Here is a 26,215-nt window from a genome sequence, read left to right on the forward strand (position 1 = left end):
GGTGCGTTTGTCGCCGGATGTCGTCTCCATCACAGGGCCACTATACTGCTTACCGGAGCCAGGGACTAGGAGATAGGAACCTCCGGAAGCCCGATCGTCTTCGGAATCACTATGTGCACCATAGCTGCTCGTGTCGGTCTCTTGGGCGCCTGCTACGTCGATGGATACCTCAGCCTGCATGGCGTGAGCGGCCCAATGCTTAGTACCGAGATCTTTCAAAGTTTTGTGTTTGAAGAGTTTGCAAGACTTGCAGTGTTTTTCTGTGTGGTCTCGAAGACAATGATTGCACATACGGTGCGTCTCTTTCCAGGGAAATATGCGGTTGCAGGACAGGCAAAATTTAAATGGAGTATTTTCCATATAATATGAAAGGCAGCACAACGAATAATGGGAAGTGGTGTAAGTAAAAGGCATTCTCTGAATAGTAGAGTAAATGCCCCCCCCCCTCACCCTTCCTACTACAATGTGCCAGAGCCTGGTGAAGACCCGAAGTCTGCATTCGTCGAGCGTCGAAGATCTCCAGTTGACATTGGTAACTAGAGCCGTCTGTTGAACGTCGAAGGTTGAACAGCGATGGGCGAACAAATATTGGAACGGCTATTATAATATAAACTTTGTATTAATAATGGCGAATTTCCATGAATATCCACAACACACGACTGACTATGACTGGGGGGAAAAACATCCCTAGGGAGCTCAACGCGTGAAGGACCATGGGTACAGTAGTCGTCACACAAGTGATAGTATTACAAAAACGCCCAGTCGACGTCCCTTTTTGAATTTCGAAAGACAAGTCATGCAATACTACATGACTACCACTACATGTCGGCCTATGCATAGCATGTGATCATAGGCAGATCCACAAGCCTCAGAAATGTGTATTATTGAATGTTGTGTGATATCACCTGCTTATCTCATTTTTTAGTGTGCGTTTTGGGCCTATAATAAATACTGTGTTTTTATACATTCGAGTCTAAAGTGAATTAGTGTGAACTCCTTGTGTAACCTTGACTCCATTTACACTGAGAATAGCCCCGACTGCTCTGCAATGCTACCTTGATTGAGTTTTGGATAACCTCTCAGAGTTCTCCTGTCCACTTAACTAGGGTGACCTCCTAAAATCTATCCAACTGGCCTGAGTCTACAAATCTATCTTAACAGCGGCCACCAAAGGTTCAAGGCTAAAAACTTGGAACAGCAACATTTCTAGCAATGTAACGCACTGGGGAGCTAGACAGTCCACCGGGTGGTACAGGGACATTTCCCAAGGCTCGGGACAGCTGGGAAAAATATAAATGGTAAAAATATGGGAAAAATATTTTGTTACCACCAACTTGTCTTTAGGCACATATAAAAGTAACCAAAAACGTCAAGTGTAAAAGGCTAGAGGGATACAAATGTATCCCCATTGTACTGCATTTTAAGATGCTGTGGGCAAGGTTGAAAAGTTACAAAAGGACTGATCAGTTTCCCCATTACAAAATGAGCAAAAGGCAGGGGAAGTGAAGCTAAAAGTTAGAACAGGTTCAAAAACAAAGCAGACAGATTGGGTCCCATAGAAACTATGGATGGAAAGTTGCCAAAATAGAAATCTTTCCCCAACAGCTTGCGACTTATGGTCCTCTTTGATGGTGACCTCCGACTGCAACAGTTCATCACTGCCTATACTGCTTGTGTTATCCTTCTTGACATGCTCCCATTTCTTACTTACCACTGTACGGAAAACTATCTCCAACCTTGTAATGCACAAATTCTACCACCGCTTATGCCTATTCCTTGGGCTTCCTTCCTCTAGGGAACATCTTCAACTTCTCAACCTGCACTCTCAAATACCTACAAAGATCCTGGTTGGTTCACCATGTACAACCGCTCCCTTTTCCAAGTTCCTTCCCCTACTCTAAAGCCATCAATGAACTTGCATCTTAATACCTGGCCGATATTATTCTCCATATTCCTCTCTCTGGACACTGTCCCATGTTTCCCCTGTACCTTCCACTCTTTCATACTGCTCACACTGCTCCATTGAAACCCCCTGTGAATTACAATCAAAACAGGCCCGGTTGTGGATCTCTTCGAAGCTTAACTTCAACTCCTCCTGGCCGTTGTCTAAGCACCTTACAAATGCCCAATAAAATAAAAAATAAAGACGCGCTATCCCCACGCCCTCCATCCTCTATACCTGAGCACACCACCCTCTCCACTGTTGCGTAATAATGTAATTTTACATATCTCACTGCACGCAGTCTGTGTGCCATGGCGTCGGAAGCCTGACACACAAAATTGCTGTCCCTCGGGTTTCCAGTGCCACGGCACACAGAGCGCCCAAGGAGGAGAGAAGCAGGCGGCCAGAGCCTGCATCATGTAAGTGGGGGAGGTGGCAGGAAGGGGTGCAGCGCACACATGGTCGACCTGCGGAATTGCGGCCTTTTGTGCTGCAATCACGGTGCAACCGTTTGTGCGTGGCCCACAGACATATTACCTTTCAAGCAAAGAGAATGGCCTTGACTCGTCGAATGGCAGCTGACTAGTGGGTGTCTTGGCATCTATTTGCGCTTCTGCACACCATTTCCAGAGTTACCAGAGTATGGCGCAATGATGTGACACGCCACAGGCTGCTGCAGTCAGATGCCCACATTATCTATGAACGCACTGATTGAAGCCAGGTCGGTACTTCTCAGTGTAAGCTGTTTTCCTGCCTTACCCTGCGAGCAGCGTCAGTGTTTTTTCTGTTCTTGGTTTGCTACATATCTTTGACTTAGGCTCCTGCTCTCAAATTCACCCTTCGTTTTGGTACTTATGTAGACTTCATGGTACTGGACTCTAATCTGGCCCTGGATTGGTTTGGCTCAACGTTTGGATTTCCTGACTGACATTGGATTTTGGTTTTTTTTTCCTTTTTTGCTTGAACTCCCATCTCACCACCGGATTGGGGAACTTCCATCACCTCTCAGGATATTGGATTACATCTTCTAAATGTCTCCTCCCTCCTTCAATAGATTGCGCCCTCGTGCCGTCCGGGTTAGGCCTCTTGCAGACGTGCCATCCTAATCGTCCATAGGCAACATTTGGCGGGCGGATCCATGACCTCTGGCCTCTGGACTTCATCTTTGTTTTTGGTGGAGGTGCAATATCCATTCAAGTAGGTGCCCCAACATCATACAGAACAGTATAGGTAGGAGAGGGACTTGTGGGGGACTAGTCTACCAGAAACTCCTTTATTGATAAAATTGTTGATTATTTCACAGCCTAGGAGAGAACCAGGATTCGTTCAGTTCCTCCTGCCTTTTTGTCCACAGTGCCTGGTTCTCATGTAGATTACAGTGTCACGAGAAAAGCACCCACATGATTAAAGTCGGCTTTTTTAAGGATACTTAGGCCACTGTATATGGTTTGTGCGGCAGGGTATTTATCCATCCACAACCGTTACCTTTGTATTGGGAGCAACACACTGTATTACATGTCAACAGCAATCCAACCTTTCTGAACAAACAAGTAGTACAAGGATACGCATTACTGGCAGTTAGGAATTATTTATTTTTTGTTCCCCCCCCCCCTAGTCTTCTATGGGATACCCTATCTTTTGATTTTATTTTTTATCTTCCCAGACGTTTTAGACGCAAGTAAAGACTTCTGCTTTACTTCCCTTGCTTTGTGCTCCTTTTTATAAGGGGACTGATCAGTCCATAAGGCTATTAGTGCTAAGAGACATTGGGCCTTATTCACAGAATGTTTTCCTATGGGATTTTGCCATTATAAAACGCTTCTGTGAATCAGGCCCTACGACTCCCTAAATGGATTTATTGTATTTTTCAAACTTCACACATCACCGTAAGTGAAAAACAGTTAGGATACTTTGTAGCCTTATACCTTTCTTTAGCTCCTTTTGGGTTTTGTAGATGTTGAAGAGTTCATGTGTAACTTCGATAACTATTAGATTATTATTAGTCACAGAGCCAATTTAACAATAGGGCCAATCACTGCCACCAGCAGAATAGATGTAGAAATACGCTTGTCTATCAGTTACAGATTAAGGATTCATGATTATTGATCATTAGAGAAATACGTCCTTTTGAGGTTATATATCATATTATGAACACCATGTGAAATGTTTGCAGATATTTGTACAAATATGAAGTGATTTAGATTACCCATGAGGAGTGTTATTGATATATTGTAATATGATACAAAAAAAAAGACTTTTGTTTGAATTTTTTGTAGAAATCTTGCGATTTCACGCCCCTGATGAAGAGTTTACTCGAAACGCGTTGGGCCATATGTATATTAAATGCCTGTATTTATTAACAATTGAATGGTTACTTGTATTATAGTGTTACAGTCTGAATTAACTTTGGAAAAAAAATTCTTACCACACAAAGAAAAAGTTACTTCTTACCTTGTAACGTTCTTTCGACGGGATGTTCCTCCGACGTATTCCTCATCTTAGATATCTCCTTCCAGCTCTGCTGGCCTCGGAAAATGTTTTCTTCCTAGAGGACGCTGCGCGTCGACGTCCTCCGAGTCGATGTCCCTCAACAGCCGCCGTATCGAAGTCGACGTCATCCTGCCTATAAAGGCCGCGCGCAGCGTCCGTTGCTCAGTTCCGTTTTGTAGCCCACAATAATTCTTTCTGGACTAGACTAATCACCCTGAAGGAGCGTAAGCTGCAACAACAAGGGAAGTAGAACTGCGGGGATGGATGGGAGGGTCGATGAGGAATACGTCGGAGGAACATCCCGTCGAAAGAACGTTACAAGGTAAGAAGTAACTTGTTCTTCGAAGGGATTGTGTCCTCCGACGTAGTCCTCATCTTAGATAGGCTCCCATAGCAGTATTCTATTATTGGAGGAGGGAGTACTGACTTCACGCTGTCTTCTACTGATGAATAGAATGCAGTACAGCCCTTCCAAACCTAGTCTCTTGACTGGAGGAGGAATCCAAGTTGTAAAATCGTGTAAAGGTATGGACAGACGACCATGTAGCGGCCGCACAGATGTCTTTAACCGGCACACCTCTTTTGAGGGCCGATGAAGCTGCAATACCTCTGGTCGAATGAGCCCTAAGGTTTTGAGGGGGCTCTTTCCCTGCCAGTTTATAACATTCCAAAATGGCCAGAATGATCCATCTGGAAATGGTCTGCTTAGTTATTGGTAACCCCAGCTTTTGACCTGTGTAACCTACAAACAGCTGGTCTGCCGGTCTTATCCTGGCTAGTCTACTGATGTAAAAACTTAAAGCCCTTCTAGGGTCTATCCTGTGTAACCTCTCTTCCTCTTTCCCCGGATGAGGAGGAGGATAGAAAGATGGTAGGGTAATCTTCTGAGTGATATGGAATTCAGAAACCACCTTTGGGAGGAAATTAGGCTTCACTTGCAGGACAACTTTGTCTTTGTGAAAGATTGTGTGAGGGGGTTTACAAGAAAGAGCTTGTAAGTTTTAAGGGTAAGGAATCTTAACGAACAAGAATGGAGTGGTTCGAAAGGTGTGCCCATCAGAAAAGTTAGGACTAAGTTTAAATCCCATAGGGGAACTTGGAATGGTCTTGGGGGATAAACATTGGTTAACCCCTTTAGAAACTGTATTACCAAGGGTAACTTGAAATAGGATGGTTCTTCCGCAGTGCGTTTAAAGATGGATAGCGCTGCGAGATGGCCCTTAATGGTGCCAACTTGAAGGCCTGAATTCGCCAAATATAGTATGAAGGAAAAAAACATTGGAGTACCACATGAAAAAGGGTCGATATTCTGTTCTCTACACCAGCTGCAAAATATGTTCCAACGGCAGCGGTATAAAGACTTTGTTGCTGGCCTCCTTGCCGAAAGCAACACCTCCATAACATCATCAGGGAGGTCCCAATCCTTGTACCTCAGCCTTTCAGAATCCAAGCGTGAAGGTTGAGGGTTTTGATGTCTGGATGGTGAACCTAACCTCCCTTCTGTGAGAGTAGGTTCTCTCTGAGTGGAAGTCGAATTGGAGGGCAGATGGACAAGTTTAGAAGGCCCGGGTACCACGTTCTCCTGGCCCAATCCGGGGCAATTAGGATCATGGTTCTCCGGAATCTTCTCAACCTCCTGATCATTTGAGGAATGACAGGGACCGGTGGGAACGCGTACAGAAGCGGAAACTCTGTCTACTATGAACGTGTCTCCCAGAGCTCCTCTCGGGGGAAATTCCCTTGAGCAGAACAGATCGCATTTTCTGTTGAGGCTGGTGGCGAACAGATCCACCTGAGGGGTTCCCCAAAGGGCGAAGATCTCTTGAAGGACTTCCTGAGCTAGCTCCCACTCGTGGGAGACTGTGCTCTGCCTGCTCAGAGCATCCGCTGTCAAGTTCTTCTCTCCGGCTAGGTGAACTGCCGATAGAGAGATTCCTTCTTGGAGTGCCCAAAACCAGAGCTGCATGGCCTCTCTGCACAGGGGTAGTGATCCTACGCCTACTCTTTTGTTGAGGTAATGCATGGCCACCGTGTTGTCCGTCATTATCAGGACGTTTTTCCCTTGTACAGCTGGCAGGAACGCCTTCAGCGCAAGTCTGATGGCTCTCAGCTCTAACAGGTTGATATGTAGTCTGGACTCTGATGGAGACCAACATCCGCTGATGGTCAAGTCGTTGGCGTGGGCTCCCCACCCCGTGAGTGAGGCATCCGTGACTACTGTTATCTCCGGCCAGGGTTGCCAAAAATGTTCTCCTTTCAGAATGTTCTCCTGACAGGCCCACCACTGAAGGTCTCGAGCCACCCTGTCGGGAACCTGAAGAAGATCTGTCATTTTCCCTGAGAATTGTGACCACTGAGTCCTCAGTGCCCACTGGAGGGATCTCATTCTCAGGCGAGCCTCTGGCACTAGGAAAATGCAGAATGCCATGAGGCCTAGCAACCTCAAAAATTCGAAGGCTGGGAGACGTTGGGCATCTTGGAACTTGGTAACCATCTGTAGAATATCTTGAGCCCTCACCTCTGGTGGCGAGGCTTTTCCCAGGGAAGTGTCCAGGATCGCCCCTATGAACTTGAGTCTCTACGATGGTATCATTTGTTACTTCTTTAAATTGAGGGAGAAGCCCAGTTTGTGAAGGAAGTGGCACACGTGATTTAGCTGGATCTGAGCATGTTCCGAAGAAACAGCCCTGATCAACCAATCGTCCAGGTAGGGGTAGACGTGAATCCCTTCCCTCCTTAGACTTGCCGCCACTACCGACATTAACTTGGTGAAGACCCTCGGGCGGAGGTCAGCCCAAATGGCAGCACTCGAAATTGATAGTGAGAGTTGCCAATTGCGAACCTCAGGTATTTCCTGTGTTTGAGATGGATAGGCACATGGAAATAAGCGTCCTGAAGGTCCAGAGATACCAACCAGTCCTGGAACTGAAGGGCCTGGAGGATCTGAGAAAGAGTGACCATCTTGAATTTGCCTTTCCTGAGGAATTTGTTCAATTCTCGCAAGTCCAACATGGGTCTCAGCCCTCCGTCTTTCTTTGGAATGAGAAAGTAAGGGGAGTACCAGCCCTTGTTCCTCTCCGCTACAGGTACCGGTTCTATAGCACCTTTCTCTAGCAGGTCCAAAACTTCCTGCAAGAGGAGCGGATCTGGAGCTTTCTGAGAGCTGATCCCCGGTGGATGACTCTGAGGTATGCGTAGGAAAGGCAGGCAGTAACCTTGGGCAACAGTTTCCAATGCCCAAGCATCTGACGTGATAGCCTGCCATACCGCCAGATGTTGAGTCAACCTGCCTCCTACAAGTGCTCTGTGAGGGAAGTCCTCAGAGTGGTTTTGGGGCGGCTGATGCAGATGCCGATGGTAAAGAGGCACCTGCTGTTGCTGCGGCTTTTGAATATCTACCCCGTCCACCTCGGGTAGTTCTTCTTTGTCCCCTTTGAGCCGGTCGTCCTCTACCTCTTCCGAATGCGGAGTAGAAGCGAAAGGACTTACCCCTCGCAGAGGTCCCTGTGGGACGAAAAGGTGTCTGACGGATTGCAGCACCTAGGGATTTTGCTGCTGCTTTTGAAATTTGCAGTTTCTCTAAACTGTCATCCGCCTTTTTCCCGAACAAAGAAGAGCCATCGAATGGCATGTTCAAGAGCCTGGCCTGCACATCTGGGGCAAAACCAGACTTTCTCAACCAAGCGAATCTCCTGGTTGTTGTACTTGCCGCCATTGCTCTGCTGATACTGTCAGCCGAATCAATGCCCGTCTGGAGGGATTCGCACATAGCGTCTTTACCGCCCTGTATGATATTCAGGAACGCCTCCCTTTCTTCTCCCTCCGGGATGCAGTCAGCCGCTGTAGAAGCACACTCCCAAAGTGTATGGCTGAATCTAGCAAGGGTGCAAGTAGCATTAACAGATTTTAACGGCATTCTACATGCCGAAAAAACTTTCTTTGCCATAGCATATTTTTTATCGTCCCTGTCCTGCGGGACGGTAGGATAAGCCATCTTGACATCGGTAGAAGATGCTGCCTGTACCACCAGACTTTCTGGGGATGGGTGTTTTGACAAAAACTCCGGGTCTGTAGAAGACACCCTGTATTTTGTAGACAGTTTTTTATTTACTGCCAGGACGACATCTGGGGTTTCCCAGTTCGTCATAATCTTCCTCTGAAGAGCTTTATGAAAAGGCACCACAGGATCCTCCTGTGGGCCTTTGTCAAGAATATCGGTGAGGTCATCTTGCTGGAAAGATTGTGAAGGTGCAGACCACCCCATAAACTCTGTGATCCTGGCCATTAAGGCTCTATAGGGGGTTTCAGCATGCTCCCCCGGGTCTGGCCTAGCAAACTCCACCTCAGGGGAAGTGTCTAACCCACTTGCCTCATGTAAGGAATCATGAAGATCCTTTAATCTGCATTCTTCAGAGGAAATTTCCTCTCTAATTGGGGTTACAGGTCCCTGGAACTCAAATGTGTCTTCCTGTTCAGACAATTCACCCTCTTCCATAATTGAGGACATAGTTCTCAATTGTTCTGAACTCATAAAGGGTGTAAACCACATTTCCAAGGCAGAGGGTGCCGAACTTGTCATAATCGGCCTCGAAAACGTCAATGTCGTCGACGCCGGCGTCGAAGGCTTCGAGTGTGGCGTCGAAAACAAAGGCGGAGGCCTCGATGACCTCGACAGAATTGGGATTCTGCTCGACAATCTCAAAGCCATCGTCATCGAGGACCTGGGGATAGTCACTGGGTGTGTCGTAACCGTGACTTTTCTTGGCGTCGACGCCGGTGTCGAAGCTGGCGTCGAGTCGACAGATCCGTGTGTCGAAGGTCCCTTCGACAACGCGTCGAAGACACCGACCTCGGCGTCGACGGAACCTTAGTCGACTGCGTCGACGGAACCTTCGAGGAAGGTTTGGAGGTCATAATCCTACTCGAGGGTTCGGGATGCGCTCGAGAGGTTTCCTTCGCCGGGTACTGCGACTCGCAGCGTTTTTGACCTTTGGGTCTTTCGACCAGAGCATCGCTCTCGGCAGTCTTCGAGGGGGTCGAGGCCGCTTTCTCGAAGACGCTCATCATATTTTTGCGGAATTCCTCCCATTCAGCCCGGGAACTATGTTTCGTGGGGCAAGGGATTCTCTTTGGCAAAACAGAGGAAGAGGAAGACGGAGAAGGGGATCTTCGACGTCTCCTCTTCGAGTGCTTCGATCTCGAGTGATGGGACCCACTTCGAGACCTGGAGCGCGAATGGTGACGAGGAGACGAATGTCTTGACTTCATCGACGAAGAAGAAGCTTTAAAAGTCTTACCTTTCTCCAGCTTCCCCCTACGCTCCTTCAGGGCCTTAGCTATCATGGACATACAGTCCTCGCACTCCGAACAATGGTGTTCAGCTCCCAAACACCACAGACAAACTCTGTGAGGGTCAGTCAACGACATCTTTTTCCCACAATCTCGGCATTTTTTGAAGCCGGATCGAGGAGTTGTCGGTTCCGACGAAGAAGCCTTTGAGTACGGATCGAATAACTCGAGGTAAATAGGTAAAACCTGACAAAACTGAGCAACGGTATTCGGAGGCACTGAGTAAGCGCGGAAAAACAGAACTGAGCAACGGACGCTGCGTGCGGCCTTTATAGGCAGGGTGACGTCGATGTCGATACGGCGGCTGTCGAGGGACATCGACTCGCAGGACGTCGACGCGCAGCGCCCTCTAGGAAGAAAAAATGTTCCGAGGCCAGCAGAGCTGGAAGGAGATATCTAAGATGAGGAATACGTCGGAGGACACAATCCCTTCGAATTATCTTTTTCAAATTGTGAAGTAGAGAATCTGGTCCCTCATGAGGAGCCACTTGCCACCTCTTATAAAAAGTTTGGCTTTGATTTGGCCATAGACAGTGTGCAGGGGACGGGAGTTCCTTAACAGGGAACCTTCTTGTTATCTTTGTACTTTATACAACCTATATACCAAGGTTCTGGTTTTCTCCCCCGCGCCTAGAAATATATTACTTATCCGGTATTCATTATATTTGAAAACTTTTTGAGTCAACTAAAGAAGGAGTGCACTATGTCAACAATGTTTGGTTTGTACATATGCAATGTGTCCAGGATGGGCTGGTGGCAGCATATATTTTCCTACCATGTGAAACTAAGAGCGGCTAACACCCTAACATAGCAGTGTAATGAGAGTTTTGCCTGTCCTTTAGCCATATTGTTCTTTGGCTTCTTACTGACCTCTTCGGGCCAGAATTATGCAATGTCCTTTAGCGGGGAAAGCTGCTGCTTTCGCAGCTGAGGGGTGGTCTGTGTGTGTGGGCAGATGCACGGTCTGTGACTGTTTGGTCCAGTCCACACCCTGGTGCCTGAAAGTAAGTTGCTAGGCAGATTGTGTGGCCAGTGGCTAATTGGATAGCCACTGCCAGTTTGAATGGTACAGGCCCTAAGCATTAGTGGACCTTGGGTGAGCTTCCAGTCCCAATCTTGAATAAAAGGATGACTCAGCCATCCCACAGATCATTGGGGTCAAGTCCCCTACGAAGTGCATCAGCTCTCTCCTGAGCTAACTCGCCACTGCCTTTGCCAATGCCATTGCCACTAAGTGTCTATTTGGAACATGGAGGCTCTTCAGCTTGTACTACAAGATGCCTGCTCCTGAATTTCCAGCCTTCTTGCATCAACGAAAGTGGTGCAGGACCTGATCCTGCATCACTTCCGCTGTGCACGGAAGATAGCCTGTCGCCGCCAGATTGTGGGGACTCCCTTTGCAATCCATCTTCTTCACATTCCGGAAGATTCCCAAGTTCACCTGCTTAACAGAACTCTTCATCTTTTCTCTGAAGTGTTTCATATTAACTTTATGCGCCTTAGTGCTTACCTGTCTTACATTGGTTATTGAATAAAATACTTTGGTTAATGTGTATTTTAAAGGCCTACTAAATTATTGTATATTTTTGTATATTTTTGTACTTACTTGTCTAACTGGAATTATTTGTGTTGTGGGTGAACTCATTGTAACCCTAGACCACTCACAACCCATCCTAAGCCTTACCACTCCTACTTACCTTGATTGGGGTTGGCTAGACTTTTGTGTTTTTTCCTGTTCACCAAATTAGGTGGCATCCCAAAATCCACTGCAGGATTGATTCTGGAAATCCATGTCAACACTGAGCTAGACATCACACAAATTCACTAGGGTGCCCCAGTTGGTACGGAATAGTTAATTCTGATAACCCCATAAGTCAAGAGTATTGCACAACTGTTAAGAAAGTTCTCTTTCTAGCAACTCACACTTAATTTCTATGGTACCCAAAACATTTTGCTTTTGTACTCTGCCCTGACTTTTCCCAGTGAAGTGAAGTCTTCTGCATCACCCCACTGCACATTTGGCCATTGTTAGGGAGAAATGTGTTAACTTCCTACTACCTTAGAGACCCCCAGCTCTTTTTGCTGGACTTAAGAACTTTTTATCTCTCATGTTATTTTAATGTGTTTTATTCTCGGTGTTTCTTTTTAACTTTGTAGTCTGACAAACTCCATAGGCATCATCTTTACATTGTGTCACACAACACCTTCACTGCAGTGGCACAGGGAAGTCTTAGATTTCCCAAGGGTTTAAATAATACCTTCTCTTGGTGAAACTACTGTTTCCAAGAGCAGTGAAGTGAAATTGGCTTTATGTACATTGTGTGGTCTAGAAAGTTACACAATCTTACTACAGGCTGCTGGAGGGGTTACTTAGTATCCCCTTTGTCTAGTTTCTAATATAACATTTTTATGTTACTTCTACAGTTAATGGCTGGTGGCAGTGGTTTACTTTGTACTACCATTGTGTGTTTTTACTGCGGGCTGCGTTCGCAGCCACAGTAAGGCACCCATGGGTGCCCATTCCGTGAAAATTGACCCAGTCTTTTTTTGCCATTTCTTGTTGGAAAGGTCCTTCCTAAGATTTACTATGTGCGCCAAACCAGGTTTGGTCCCTTTGTTCGTTTTGTGTTTGGCGGGATTTATGAGTGAAGCCTGCCTCTGGCTCCAGTATGTCTGGCAGGGGCAGGAAGTGAGGGAGGTGCTGCCCGAAACTCCCTGTGCTTAATTCCCTTGGTTACAGGAATGCACCCAAAGGTGATTGGCCGGCAGGCTGTCCGGCAAGGACAGCCACCCTGCTGTGCGATTGCAGCTAGGCTGGAATGAATGGGAGAAACCTGCATAAAAGGCAAAGCTTTTTGGCTTGGAAGGCAGTGTCGACCACTGGACGAAGGAATCTGAAGAAGAAATTGGAAGACACGCCTGCTGCAACTCCTGGACCATTGGTTTGCCCGGTGAAGCCCTGCTGCTGTGCTGAAGCTCCGAATTTGCCTCGACTAGAGAAGCCCTACAAGGACGACTTCTCCCTTTGAGTTGGTGGGACCAATCAACTCCAAAGTAACCCTGTCTAGACATCCTCTCGGAGCTGGCTGATCTTCCACTGATGCTGGAACCGAAGTGCCAGGGAAAGGAACACCAGATTGTGTGCATTGCTTTTAAGTCGGACCCGAGCGCCAGGAATATCCTCCAGACTTCCCTAAAGCAGGACTGACCAAGACTGAGCCACCTCAACAGAGTGCTGGACCCTAGATGCAAGGAACGTCTCGAGTGGTATCCGAGAACCGCAGTGTTGCTATTTGCTGTCAGACGCGAGGAGCTGAAACACTTAAGGACCGCTGAATCGAAGTTTGCCCATTGCTAGTCCCCAGACGTCCTCCCTCTTGTCCCCATGACTGAGGCTCAGGAACAACAGGATCTGCAGAGCTGTACAGGAACAGAAGGCAGCTGGAACCTGAGGAACTGTAAAGTCTAGGAGAACTTTCCTCTTGTTGTGTAGCCTTACTTGCTCTCAGTTGAGACCGGTCTTGGTTACCTTGCAGAGTTGCTAAGGCTTTGCCCCTCACAAGCCTCCCAGCTTGTGGCCCTTCAAGTGTTCTACAAATATTTCTAAAAACATTGTGCTAGACTTTTTTACCTACCTGCAAAGAAGATCTTCAGCTCCCCTTGACATTGTGCAATTAACATTGGCTGTCCTGGCTCCCAGATAGACTCCTCTTTACCTCCAACTTTTTGCTTTGGTATTTCCTCCAGGAAAGGGTTAATTTAATTTGCATTGGAAGGTTTTAAAAAGTACATACCTGTGTGTGAATAATTTTTTAACCATTGTTTTTTTTCCTCTATTCTATCTTTTTCACCAAACGCTATATTGCTCTAATTGTACCAGTGATAAATCAGTGTCCACAGTGTCCTAGCTATTTAGTCACCTGAGGGTGTACGAAGTGTCTGTGTGCCATCCCCAATGGGCATCATCTTTTTTAGAGAAACTAAGAGTGTGTTTTGAAGTGTATTTTAATTGTTGCATAGATTGCTCCCTTCTGAAGAAGGCTTATACAACTGTGAAATAAATTATAATCGTTTTATCAATAAAAGAAACCTTGAGTGTTGGTGTTTATTTGAATAACTGCTACTGTGAAACTTTGTCACAACATTACTGCTCACACTGACCCCTCTTGAGATAAGCCTGGCTGCTCAGCCACACCACCATCCTGTGCAGTACAGACTTATATCAAAAGGTTGAGCCCCTATTGCCAGGAGGTCAAGGTTATTGTAGTGCACCCAAAGGGTACCGCATACAATCTTGCCTAACACCCATTGTTATGGGGAAACTGACTGTAAGCAAGATGCATCAGTTGTATGCCTAATCCCCTGTCCTATTGAGACCCCCAGCACTTTTTGCTGGACTTCTGAAGTGATTCAGGCAAAAAGGATGTGGATTGGGACTAGACAGACCCAGCCCCTTCCTCTAGCCACACACAGCAACCGCCCCTCAACCGCAAAAGTCACAGCTTTCCCCGGGAAAGGGATTTCCACACAAGGCATTTCCTGACCGGAGAATGAGGAAGAAGGCCAAAGAACAAGTGAAAAACCTTGTGGCACTCCTATCTTCGGGTGCTAGCCACCTTTAGTAGTCATTTGCATTAAATGCAAAAGCGCACGAGTAAAAAGTCATAAAACAGTACAAATATCCCAGCGGCCACCTTTGTAAAAGTAACCAAAAACCTACTTTTAAAAAGATAAGGACTTCACTGTAAGTTGATGTGTGCAATTGTAAGAATACAAGAATTCTCAAGGAGAGACACTCTCTCTCAGTACTGGGGAACAAGTCAGTTTCCCCACGACAATGAGCAAAACAGGCAAGGGAAGTAAATCAGAAAGCTTTACTTACCTCCACATAGCCAGGACAGGGTTCAAAACAAAAAGAATGGATGTCCCATAGAAATTTGTTGGGGAAGTGTCAGGGGGGGCGGTGGGTGGGGTCGTTCGGGATTGCAAAAAGAAAATCTTTCCTAATACTCGCCCTTCACAGACTAGGGATGGGGGGGGGGGTATGTCTAATCCAACCATGGATGGGATTCCTGTTCCAGTCGGTTATAAATCCCAGATAGGATAGTCCATCAGCATCCCTATGTTGAGTACCTGGCCTATGCTCAATACTGAAGTCAATGCCTTGAAGACTTAAGTGCTCCTGTAAATCAAATCCTCAAAATAGAATAACAAATTTTCGTGCCTTAGTAGTGGCCATCTTCCTGTATCTCTTGCGCTACTCCTACATTGCGCCACTCCTACATTTTCTTCACAGTGGGTGGTCTGTGGTCATAAGACATCTTTGGACAGTAGAAAACGTTTTTCAACTTGTAAAAATAAATAGACAGACCTCTGAGGGTCAAGGATCACAACGCAGTGCTGGCTTTTTCCATACTACCACCTATACATGGCAACAGTCCTCTATCAGGGGGGCCATCTTCAGCCAGTACTGTTTCTTAACCCAAGAGCAATCTGAATGCTGAAATGTTAAGGTTATATTCATACTGAGAAAAGGGAAAATGCATGGCCCCTGATTTCAAACAACGGTTGGCTAAAAACACAATCAGCGAGTAGCTAAAAGACCATCATGACATGGGATCACCACGCAGATACAACCTACTTCAAACTTAATAAGGCTGTAATGTATCATTCAAAATAAAAATAAAATATGACTTCTATTTAAAAATGTCAATTCTGTACCCTAATAAACTGTTTAAAGAAATAATGATCGTAAGAAGGCCAATTGGACCACAGGGCAGTCTTCCATGTATTGTGCAGTTAAAAAGATGCAAGTGAAAAACTGTATAACATAAAAGCGTGAGCACTACCATAGAATTAACAGGATGTTCTACCTGTTTAGCTACATGTTACAAGTAGCTCTTTTAGGACAGCAAATGGCTCCACTTACTTCTGGGTTGAAAGGGCCATGCCTATGGCCTGCCGCGTCTGTGTGTTCAGAGTAAAAAGCATACACATAGGGCCTGGAACAAAAAATGCATACAGGTTTTACATTCTCGAGCGCACATTTCAAGAGCCAGTAAGCATTTTAAGTCTCATGCGTTGAAGGCTATAGATTGAATCTTTTAAATATGGCAAGTTCCTGCTTGTAATTGGCGTTATATTTCACAGCACAGAACAAACAGATTTTATGATAGCTAATGAACACTGTTTTTTTGTGCAGTGGGCAAGCAGGCGGGATGGAACCCGATGTGCTTGGATCTAGAAAAATGAGTAATGGCTATCATTTATTATCCTCTGCTGCCTTACACTATACACCTTATGTGGAGGATAGTAGGATGAACATTTTATTCAGCCTAGTGGCTGCTGGGGGTGGGGGTTTAGCCAGAGAAGGGGATACATCACCCACTCACCCCCCTCCCCCACCTCCCCCCAAGGTAAGGAAATGCTAGGAGACCACTGCTTATGTCTGAATTGGTGTACTTGGGAAGGGTGGAGAGAATTAGTCATGGACAGGGTGATGCTGGTTTTGGAACTCAAGCTTGGGGCAGTGTGGATATGCAGAATGCATCTGAAATCGGGAAGGGCTTGGTGGAGATGGGGGGGCCGAGGAAGGAAGGGCAGAGGGAGGGGAAGAGCCTATCCTAGATCCGCCTAACAAGGATGCGGCCTGGTGTGCCAAAGTAGCAATGTTAAAAACTAAAATTGAGACAAAAAATACCAGTCTGGCTAAGAGCTCTAATAAGAACACCGAGCTGTTCCCTCACCCTCCCGCCTGCCCTCTCTTCCTCAGTCACACCTAAGGAAGTTGAAGATATTATCCTAGATCTGAAACCATCAAGTTGCGTGGGAGATATCTGTTCTGCCCCAGTTAAAAAAGGAAGGCGCCAAAGACTTGGCCCCTTTCATCACTGCAGTGATCAACTCTTCATTCAATGGCAACTCGGTCCCTAATAATCTCAAGGAGGCTTGGGTTATGCCCCTAAAAAAACGAACCTAGACCCCAACATTCCGAGCAATTATAGGCCCATTACTACTGTCCAGTTCCTCTTAAAAATACTGGACAGAGTGGCCTATCTCCAAATCCCAAAACATCTGGAGGACAACAATCTACTAGGCCACCGCCAATCTGGCTTCAGATCGAGACACGGCACAGAAACAGCCCTCTTGGACCTAAAAATCCAAATATATGAAGCCAAAGACAAAGGCAATTTGGCCATCCTCCTACTGTTGGACCTCTCTGCAGCATTTGTTCTGGTCGATCACCAGACAGAACATCTAACCACAGCCGCTGCCTTCTCCACAAACACCTCAAACTGGATCCAATCTTTCCTAACCAACCGCACTACCAGGGTCTTCGCACCATCAGCTTCAGCTGACCCCAGTCCCCATCTATTGCAGGGTACCACAGGGGTTATCAACATCTTCACAAAGCTCCTCTTTGATGGTCTTGACAACATGGAAGTCATCTACACGAAGTACGCAGATGACACCCAGGTTCTCATTACGCTGACTGGAAGACTATTCCAAATTGATCAACGAAATCTACTTGGAAATTCAGGCCTGGATGGCGGCGCACAGCCTGTGTTTCAATGAGAAGACGGAGCTCTTGATCATTGGCTCCAAGGCACGCCTAAACAAACTTGACCCTCAATACACCTCCATCAATATTGACAGGAAACCCATCAAAGTCGCAAAGGAGGTCAAAACATTGGAAGTATATCTAGACTCCACCCTCTCACTTAAGAAACAAGTAAACGCCACTGACTCAACTACCGCTTATACCAATAAGCTGATTAACGCCTGCAAATCCTATCCGCCCCCCACCAGCTGCACCACATTAGCCAGGGCTCTAGTCTTATCGAAGTTAGATTATTGTAATACCCTCCATTTAGGCTGCTCAGAACGAAATCTCAACAAACTGCAGGTTTAATGCCTTGAGATCAGCGTTAAACATCCCTAGGCATAACCATATAACAACGCAGACAAGATGCCCACTGGCTTCCGGTGCGCGATAGAATTGTGTTGTGCACTCGTTATCACACATAAATGTCTTTCTAACGCTGCCTCTAAATACCTGTCAGACAAATTCTCTAGAAATCTCCCAGCCAGACCTACCAGATAATTCTACTGACACTGCCTTAGTATCCCAAGATACAAACTAAAAACGGCAGAAGGAGCCAGCTTCCCAGTTCTCCCTATCAAATCTGATCCCTCCTTCTGGTCTTTCAGAGCCAAAGTGAAGACTTGGCTCTCAGACAAGAATCACTGAGAGGCCCTAGGCTCACCCTCACTCCCCTTCTGTTGAAACTCATGTACCTTAACACATGTTACACTGTATTAACGTTAGTTGCCTGCTCTGTCCTAACTGTAACCACCGGCGACTTTTTCATGCACTTACATGTATCAATATGCAAGCCGACTATCCTGTAACCTATGACCGACAAGCACTGTCTTATGTACTCTTTATGTATGCATCTGTAACTAAGTCACAAGTTCAAGCGCCCAGTTACCCCAGGGTTAGGTGCGTGTTACAAATAATAAACTAAACTAAAACCAAACTAAGACTAAAGGACAACAATCTCATACAAAAAGGTATCTGTCCCTCACACTTACACATACAACAAAAACATTTAGGTATTATTATGGCTGTTCAAATTCTACAAAACAAATACTCTTATACCTAGGTTTAGATTCCCTTCCTCATGATTAAAGTAGAATTTCCAAATTAAGATTTCAATGGTTAAAGGTCATTCCAATAATCAGGTTCCACTGCAAAAGTGAACACAAAAAGACTCTTCCCAATATCCAAGTTCTGCTTCCAACATAAACTTCATTCACTCCTTGCATAGGAAATATCTTCATTAACCAAACTTCAACACTTTTCAGCATACAGTTTCCCCAGGCTTTCATTTGTCAAACCACAAGTCTTTATCTTTACTCATCCAGTGAATATTTCAATAGGGCTTCTTGAGAAAGAAAACTACTAAACACTTTTTCTTTATATGCAATATTGTTTTCGTCAGGATGATTTTATCACAGTTCAAACACTTCAGTGGTTTTGCCACTTTCTCTCCACCACAACCTTTCACCACAATGCAGTACTTCAATATCTTCTTCCTGGCTCACTAACCTGTCAGGACAACCACTAAACACCCCTTTCCAGGTGTACTCGCTTGCCAGGATAAATCTCACAACAGTACTACAAGCGTTGTGGTTGACTTACAAAGAAAAATCAGTAAAGTCTGACTTTCAATAAAATGCACAACTTCTTCTATAAGGATACAACACCTATTGGCGATGTATGTTCCACTGATTGATTGGACACATAATATTCTCGCTTTACTTGGGTATTGATAGTTACAAACGTTCTTCTCTCGTTTCCTGATTCATATACATTTGGGTAAAAAACAGTTTATTTCAATAGTCAAGTATTCAAAAGATTGATAAGCGGTCCGCGGTTTACCACACAGCACCACAGGGTCACCCGTCAGAGGCCAACTCACAGGTCTCTTAATGTGCCTCGACATATCCGGATGTCACTGCCACTTCTCTGGTCATCGGATTTGGAGCTTCCGACAGATTTGGTTGCAATCCAGTAACTCGTAATTTCCCAAACAGAGTCCACATTGCTCCTCTCACTCCCCAGTGCTCGCTGGTCACCGAATCAGGCAAAAAGGTATGGAGAGCACTTCTCTCCCACATGGTAACCTGCAAAAGCAGCGCTTCCCGGGCTTCCTCATGCTTCTCTTTCACGACTCTCTCAGTACCATCAACCATAACACTCACAACAGTGTTCCCAGCGTCAATGAAACTCCACCCCTGCTGCATATATGGCAGCTGATACTGTCTTCTACTACTACTACTCCGTCTAACCTTCACCTGAGGTGGATTCAAAAATGAAAAATTCCTGCTCAGGTGGAGGCTTTTGACAACACTGGACTGCATACTGCAGTTCTGTGCCTCTGAGCCCCACTCTCTCGTCCGAGTAGAGAGGGGGCAGGATATGAGAAGGAGAGAGCGGGGCAGAGCAAGCGGGAGCGGAGAGCGGGGCAGAGCAAGCGGGAGCGGAGAGCGGGGCAGAGCAAGCGGAGAGCGGGGCAGAGCAAGCGGGAGCGGAGAGCGGGGCAGAGCAAGCGGGAGCGGAGAGCGGGGCAGAGCAAGAGGGAATGAGGGCGGGAGGGGCAGAGCAAGAGGGAATGAGGGCGGGAGGGGCAGAGCAAGAGGGAATGAGGGCGGGAGGGGCAGAGCAAGAAGGAATGATGGCGGGAGGGGCAGAGCAAGAAGGAATGAGGGCGGGAGGGGCAGAGCAAGAAGGAATGAGGGCGGGAGGGGCAGAGCAAGAAGGAATGAGGGCGGGAGGGGCAGAGCAAGAAGGAATGAGGGCGGGAGGGGCAGAGCAAGAAGGAATGAGGGCGGGAGGGGCAGAGCAAGAGGGAGGGCGGGAGGGAGGGGCAGAGCAAGAGAGAGGGCGGGAGGGAGGGGGAGAGCAAGAGGGAGGGTGGGAGGGAGGGGGAGAGCAAGAGGGAGGGTGGGAGGGAGGGGGAGAGCAAGAGGGAGGGTGGGAGGGAGGGGGAGAGCAAGAGGGAGGGCGGGAGGGAAGGGGAAAGCAAGAGGGAGGGGCAGAGCAAGAGGGAGGGCGGGGGGAAGGGCAGAGCAAAAGGGAGGGCGGGAGGGAAGGGCAGAGCAAAAGGGAGGGCGGGAGGGAAGGGCAGAGCAAGAGGGAGGGCGGGAGGGAAGGGCAGAGCAAGAGGGAGGGCGGGAGGGAGGAGCAGAGCAAGAGGGAGGGAGGGAGGAGCAGAGCAAGAGGGAGGGCGGGAGGGAGGGGCAGAGCAAGAGGGAGGGCGGGAGGTAGGGGCAGAGCAAGAGGGAGGGTGGGAGGGAGGGGCAGAGCAAGAGGGAGTGTGGGAGGGAGGGGCAGAGCAAGAGGGAGGGCGGGAGGGAGGGGCAGAGCAAGAGGGAGGGTGGGAGGGAGGGGCAGAGCAAGAGGGAGGGTGGGAGGGAGGGGCAGAGCAAGAGGGAGGGTGGGAGGGAGGGGCAGAGCAAGAGGGAGAGAGGGAGGGGCAGAGCAAGAGGGAGGGCAGGGCAGAGCAAGAGGGAGGGCAGGGCAGAGCAAGAGAGAGGGCGGGCAGGGCAGAGCAAGAGAGAGGGCGGGCAGGGCAGAGCAAGAGAGAGGGCGGGCAGGGCAGAGCAAGAGAGAGGGCGGGCAGGGCAGGGCAGAGCAAGAGAGAGGGCGGGCAGGGCGGGGCAGAGCAGGAGGGCGGGCGGGCGGGCAGAGCAAGAGAGGGCGAGCGGGGCAGAGCAAGAGGGAGAGCATGAACACTAGAGAGAGAATGAGAGAAAGAGGGAAGGAAGATGGGTTTGAGTATCATACGGTGTGAAATCTTTACAAAAACATGCCTTAGAAATTCCCTTGGGGAGTAAGATAGATAATGCGAAGGCCTTTAGGCCCTCATTTGTAGTCCAGGATAAGACCAGGTAGTAGGGGTTACATATCACAAGTCTTGGCTTCTGATCGGCTGGGGAGTAGGGAAGACCAGTTATTGAAGTGGAGGGAGCTCACAGGAAGATGAGGGGTAGACCAGGAACTCCCCTTGTTAATATGGATTTCTAGAATCTGGTGGACAGAATTTAGGAGGCCACCCTAGTTATGGTCAACAGGGAGCTCAGGGTTAGCCAAAACCCAATCAAGTTGGCAATGGAGAGCAACAAGGCTTAGTCCCATGTAATTAAGTGTGGTCAAGGGCCCTCAATGAGTGCACCAAGTAGAATACCCAATAATTCAATTTTAGACAGTTATAAAAAAAAATTGTTTATTTAGGACAATGAAAAAAGAAAAACGAAACTAGAAGGAAGTACTATCACACAAATATATATATATAGTCACCATTAGAGTCACTTAATAGACATAAAATAACAATCCAGCAAGGTAGGTAAGAAATCTAAATGCAATAAAACAGTTTCTCACAGGTACGAGTTCTCTTTAAAAAGGATGCAATAGGCTTGTGGTGGTGATTAGTTTGAAACAAATTAAAAGTTCAATAACACTTTACCCAAGGATAGGTATATTCTCTCCTTTCTTCCAGGGCCAAAGTTATCCCAGGGGCAGGAGTGCATAGGCTCAAAGGGAGCTGCCATAAAAAAAATTTGAGACCACAATGAAGGTCCCAATCCAGGACAACGAAAAGGATGGGCGGAAACTTATTCACAAGACCTTTGAGGAATTGGGCCATAACCGGATTGTGAAGAAAGCACCTTGATCCAGGGACCTTTTGAAAACAGATGGGGCCGGCAAATACCCTTTGACTATTTGCATCTGATGGCCTGAAGAGGCCAGTGACAGAAGGAACTCCATCACTGAAGTGGTGGGGCAAGGGTTAGGATTGATCACACATTCCCTGCACCACGCCTCAAATCTTCTCCACCTGCATGCATACAAGGATCTTTTAAATGGTTTGCGTACAGCCAGAAGGACCTCAACTACCTCTTCCGAGAGGTCCCAGTCATCATACCTCAACCTCTCATGCCCATGCATGCAAGTTGAGGGACTTCGGGTTCAGCACCCAACCTTCCTACTGGGATAGGAGGTCTTGCCGCTGAGGCAACCAGACAGGTGGGCAGATGGCCAAGTCCAGAGGTTCCGGGTACCATGCACTCCTCGGCCAATCAGGGGTGATCAAGATCATTTGAAACCCACAGGATGACGGGAATCGGGGGTTGGGGGCATAGTGGAGGTCGAAGACCCACTCTGCCAGGAAAGCAGCCACTAGTGCACCTCTCACCAGGAATTCCCTCAAACAGAACTGTTTGAACTTCCTGTTGGACCATGTCCCAAGCACTCCTCCCACTCATGTGACACCTGGCTCAGCCTGCTCTGAGCATACAACAGTTCCTTCCCTGTCGCCGCCAGATGCACTGTCGAGATGGAGATCTGGTTAGACCAGCAACCAGAACCACAGCTGCATCACCTCCTCGCATAGGGACAGTGACACGAGGCCTCCCTGCTGATTCAGGCAGTGCATGGCCACTGCATTGTCAGTCATATTCAAGACGCGTTTCCCTACGAGACGGGGCGCCAAATCTTTTAGTGCTGGCCTAATAAGCTCGCAGCTCCAGCCTGTTGATGTGCCAACGGCTCTCCATAGATGACCAAAGGCAGCTCACTTGAAGATTGTCGCAGTGAGCACTCCAACACTTCAATGATGCATTTGTGAGCACCCTGGCCTGAGGCCACGGAGGGCAGAAGGTGTTCCCCCATCATGTTGTCCTTGCTGGCCCACCAAGAAAGATCGTGGACCACCGACCTCAACACCCTCAGAACCTTCTTCAGGGAGCCGAAGTGCTGGGACCACTGACACCTTAGTAGCCACTGCAGAGAACGCATTCTCATCCTGCCCTATGGCACCAGAAAGAAGCAGAATGCCATGGGCCCTGAAGGCAGAGCAAAGCGACTACTGGCAAGCTGGAGTGGTTCTGGAACAGATCAACCATCCGTCTTACACTAGTGGCTCTCTCTTCTGGAGGGAAAGCCTTCCCTTCCTGTGTGTCCAGTATTCCTCCGATGAACTGGAGCCTCTGTGCAGGTGTGGTGTGAGACTTCTGAAAATTCAGGGAGAATCCCAGCTTGTGCAGTAGCGAGTATGTCAGGTAAACGGCTCTGGTGTTAGTCCATTCTTTCGTGTTGTTTCGAGGAAAAGGGGCAGGGGAGGCAGTGTTTTAGAATATCCTACATGGTGGGATGGGGAAAAGGTGTTGAAAGAAGGGGGGATACCGCTTCTCACCCATCAGAGTGTCCCCCTCCCCAAGGACACCCCCCATCCAGGTGATCCTCCCGAAATTGGTCCACCCTCCCAGGGACTGGATCCAATAGCGATGGCTGTGTTCTGACCACTTGGATGACAGATCCCAGAGGACTAGCTTGGGTGACACCTTCTGGTTTCTCACACTACGTAGCAGTGTACTATACAATGTTTCACAAGCCAATCCGCTGCTGTTATTCTGCTATTAATCTGTATTATACACATTTAGAAGTAGTTTGAGGCGTGCCTACCAAATAACGGCCAGCCAATTATGTTACTACCACCTAAACGATATATAGATATATATGTTCCCATAACCAATCCCTCCACCCAATAGGTTTTACTATTTGCCACGTTGGACGACATCATAGCTGACGTACATCAAAGTATAAAACATTCATATAACTGAAATACCACTAAGAGTGTGTGAGCTGCAGTTTGTTTACCAGGTTTCCCTACTTTATTTGAGCTACATATGCATGACAAAGCCGTACAAAGGAGAAACCCTCACCCCTCCTGGATCCGATGACAGTGAAGCAAGAGAAGAAACTCCACGGGTGACGAGATCGGCTACCAAGAACCAAAGCAAAGATTCATCTAAATAAGCACCCTTTGAATTTCTAAAAAGTTCTCAAAGCAAAGGAGAAAAAGGACGAATAACTTAAGAATGTTTTCCCCCCAGAACTTTAGATAGCAACAAGGAACAATGTATTGATGAGCCAGATCCAAAGAAGGAGAGCACACTGCACTTTTATGTTACCCATAACAATAACTTTACACACATTCTTGTATGCTGTTTTCACTTACATATTGCAGTCTTACCCAACCTAAGACGACAAGTAGACATTGTTACATTTTTCGGAAATCCTAACAGCCCTATTATATTCAGGATTATCATTGACATTATTTTGCAGTTTGATATAAAAGTTGTGATTTATAAAGAGTAATACAAAAATTACATGTTGAATTAAGAGAATGGGAATTTTCCAAAGTATCTATGCCAGCAAGGAAATCAATACATTTCTTTGGAATACTAATTGTAAGCTATTTTGCACAATGATTTGTCTTTTCTTCCTTATTATGGCATTTTGACATATGATTAAAAATGCAGATACAGCAATTGACAATGAAACATCTCTTCTTATCCCTAACAAAAGCACAAGTAGTATTTACCTGATGATTTTTCTGAACAAATTATCCGACATAAGAGATGCTGGAGAAGATTGTTCAGATATAAATACATATCTTGATAATTCAGCCCATTTAAAGAATACCATGTGGTAGCAGCATATGAAGAAGGTGGGGAGGAGTATGTCAGATGAAAGCTGGTACGTGCGTTCTCTCATCCCTTATGCCATGAGCACAGCCAGAACATGTATTGGAAGAGAAACCTATACTTGATGCAGGGTGTCTGAGGACAATTTGAAGGAAAATAGGCAAGCCTAAGAGGGAGGTTGAGAAAGACCTTCCCATATGAAGATGGATGCATACAAATGCAACAAACGGAAAAGGACCCAGGCTAGATGAGCAAGATGCTTATTTATTCCCTTAGTGGTATGACTGGAGACCAGATAAGGCTCGTCGAGCAGGAGAGACTGGGATGTGCAGATGCATGGGCAACTACAGGATTGCCAGGATGCTGGGAAAGGCCTCAGCTATTAGTATATGGACGAATAGCGACCAGAATAGGATGGGAAGATGGAATGTTGGCCTGTAGTGCACACTTATTGATGACAGCACTGGTACAGATAGTACAAGTGGTGAATGACGAAATGCCTGAAATCATGGGCCAAATATGCAAAACTATTAACATGGGTCAAGAATGAAGCAGAACCTGGGTCCATACTACCAATGAAGAATATAAAATTGTGCTTCAGGAACACAGGATCGACTAAAGTGGGAGGAAATGAGGGATGCAAACAGGTCATTGATGTCCCAGGAATGAGTGGAGGAACTGTCATGCTCATGGACCACTATTGGGCCTGTCGATCCAGATCTTACATGCAGCTGCCTTAGAATTGGGGAGGACTATGCTCCATCGTACTCATACATGTTCCTGCATTGGTGATTCCCCAAAGGGATGCACACCAGAGAAAGAAGAGATCACTCAACCTCCTTCAGCTGACAAGAGAACTATTTCTCAGCAAAATCAATAGCGGCATGATGCCATTCCAGCTGAGCACACACTATTCAGTAAGACGGCAGTAATATATTCAGGACAGGAATACAGACTGCAGGGTATGCCAAGTGGTTGCAGATAACCAGGTGGGAGCTGTTACAAACAAACACGACAATCAAATGATTTAATGCGATTCAAGAAGAATGGAGGGCCATCACGCTCATGACCCTCATGAACAGGTATGTGTTGGACTTGATTACAGCACTGGAAGGAGGCATGTGTGCCAAGATCGGGCCTTCCTTTTGCACATACACACCTGCCCATGATGGATAAAACGGGACCTTGACAGATGTAATAACTATGCCGTCAACCATACAGAGATGAGAAAGAAGTAAGCGAGACAAAGGAGGAGGACTGGTTCTCGTCCCTATTCTCGTGGATTCCAACCTGCTTGTAAAATGCCTTCAAGTTGCTTGGAGCAATACTAGTGTTTGTATTGCTAGGATTCTGTCTTGTAAGAATAATTATAGGACAATG

General features: G+C 46.9%; 1 protein-coding gene across 4 annotated transcripts in view; it reads right to left on the minus strand.

Annotated features, from left to right (window-relative positions):
• Positions 1 to 26,215, minus strand: part of ENPP2 (ectonucleotide pyrophosphatase/phosphodiesterase 2) — a 1,757,842-nt gene that overhangs the window by 537,640 nt on the left and 1,193,987 nt on the right. For all 4 annotated transcript variants that reach the window (XM_069621550.1, XM_069621549.1, XM_069621547.1 and 1 more), the window contains exon 11: positions 15,711 to 15,783. In XM_069621550.1, the coding sequence (XP_069477651.1) occupies positions 15,711 to 15,783 (73 nt within the window). The remainder of the gene's footprint in view (positions 1 to 15,710; positions 15,784 to 26,215) is intronic.

Source organism: Ambystoma mexicanum, chromosome 5q, assembly GCF_040938575.1.
Source record: "Ambystoma mexicanum isolate Mex_15411 chromosome 5q, UKY_AmexF1_1, whole genome shotgun sequence".
In the NCBI taxonomy this organism is placed as follows: Eukaryota; Metazoa; Chordata; class Amphibia; order Caudata; family Ambystomatidae; genus Ambystoma; species Ambystoma mexicanum.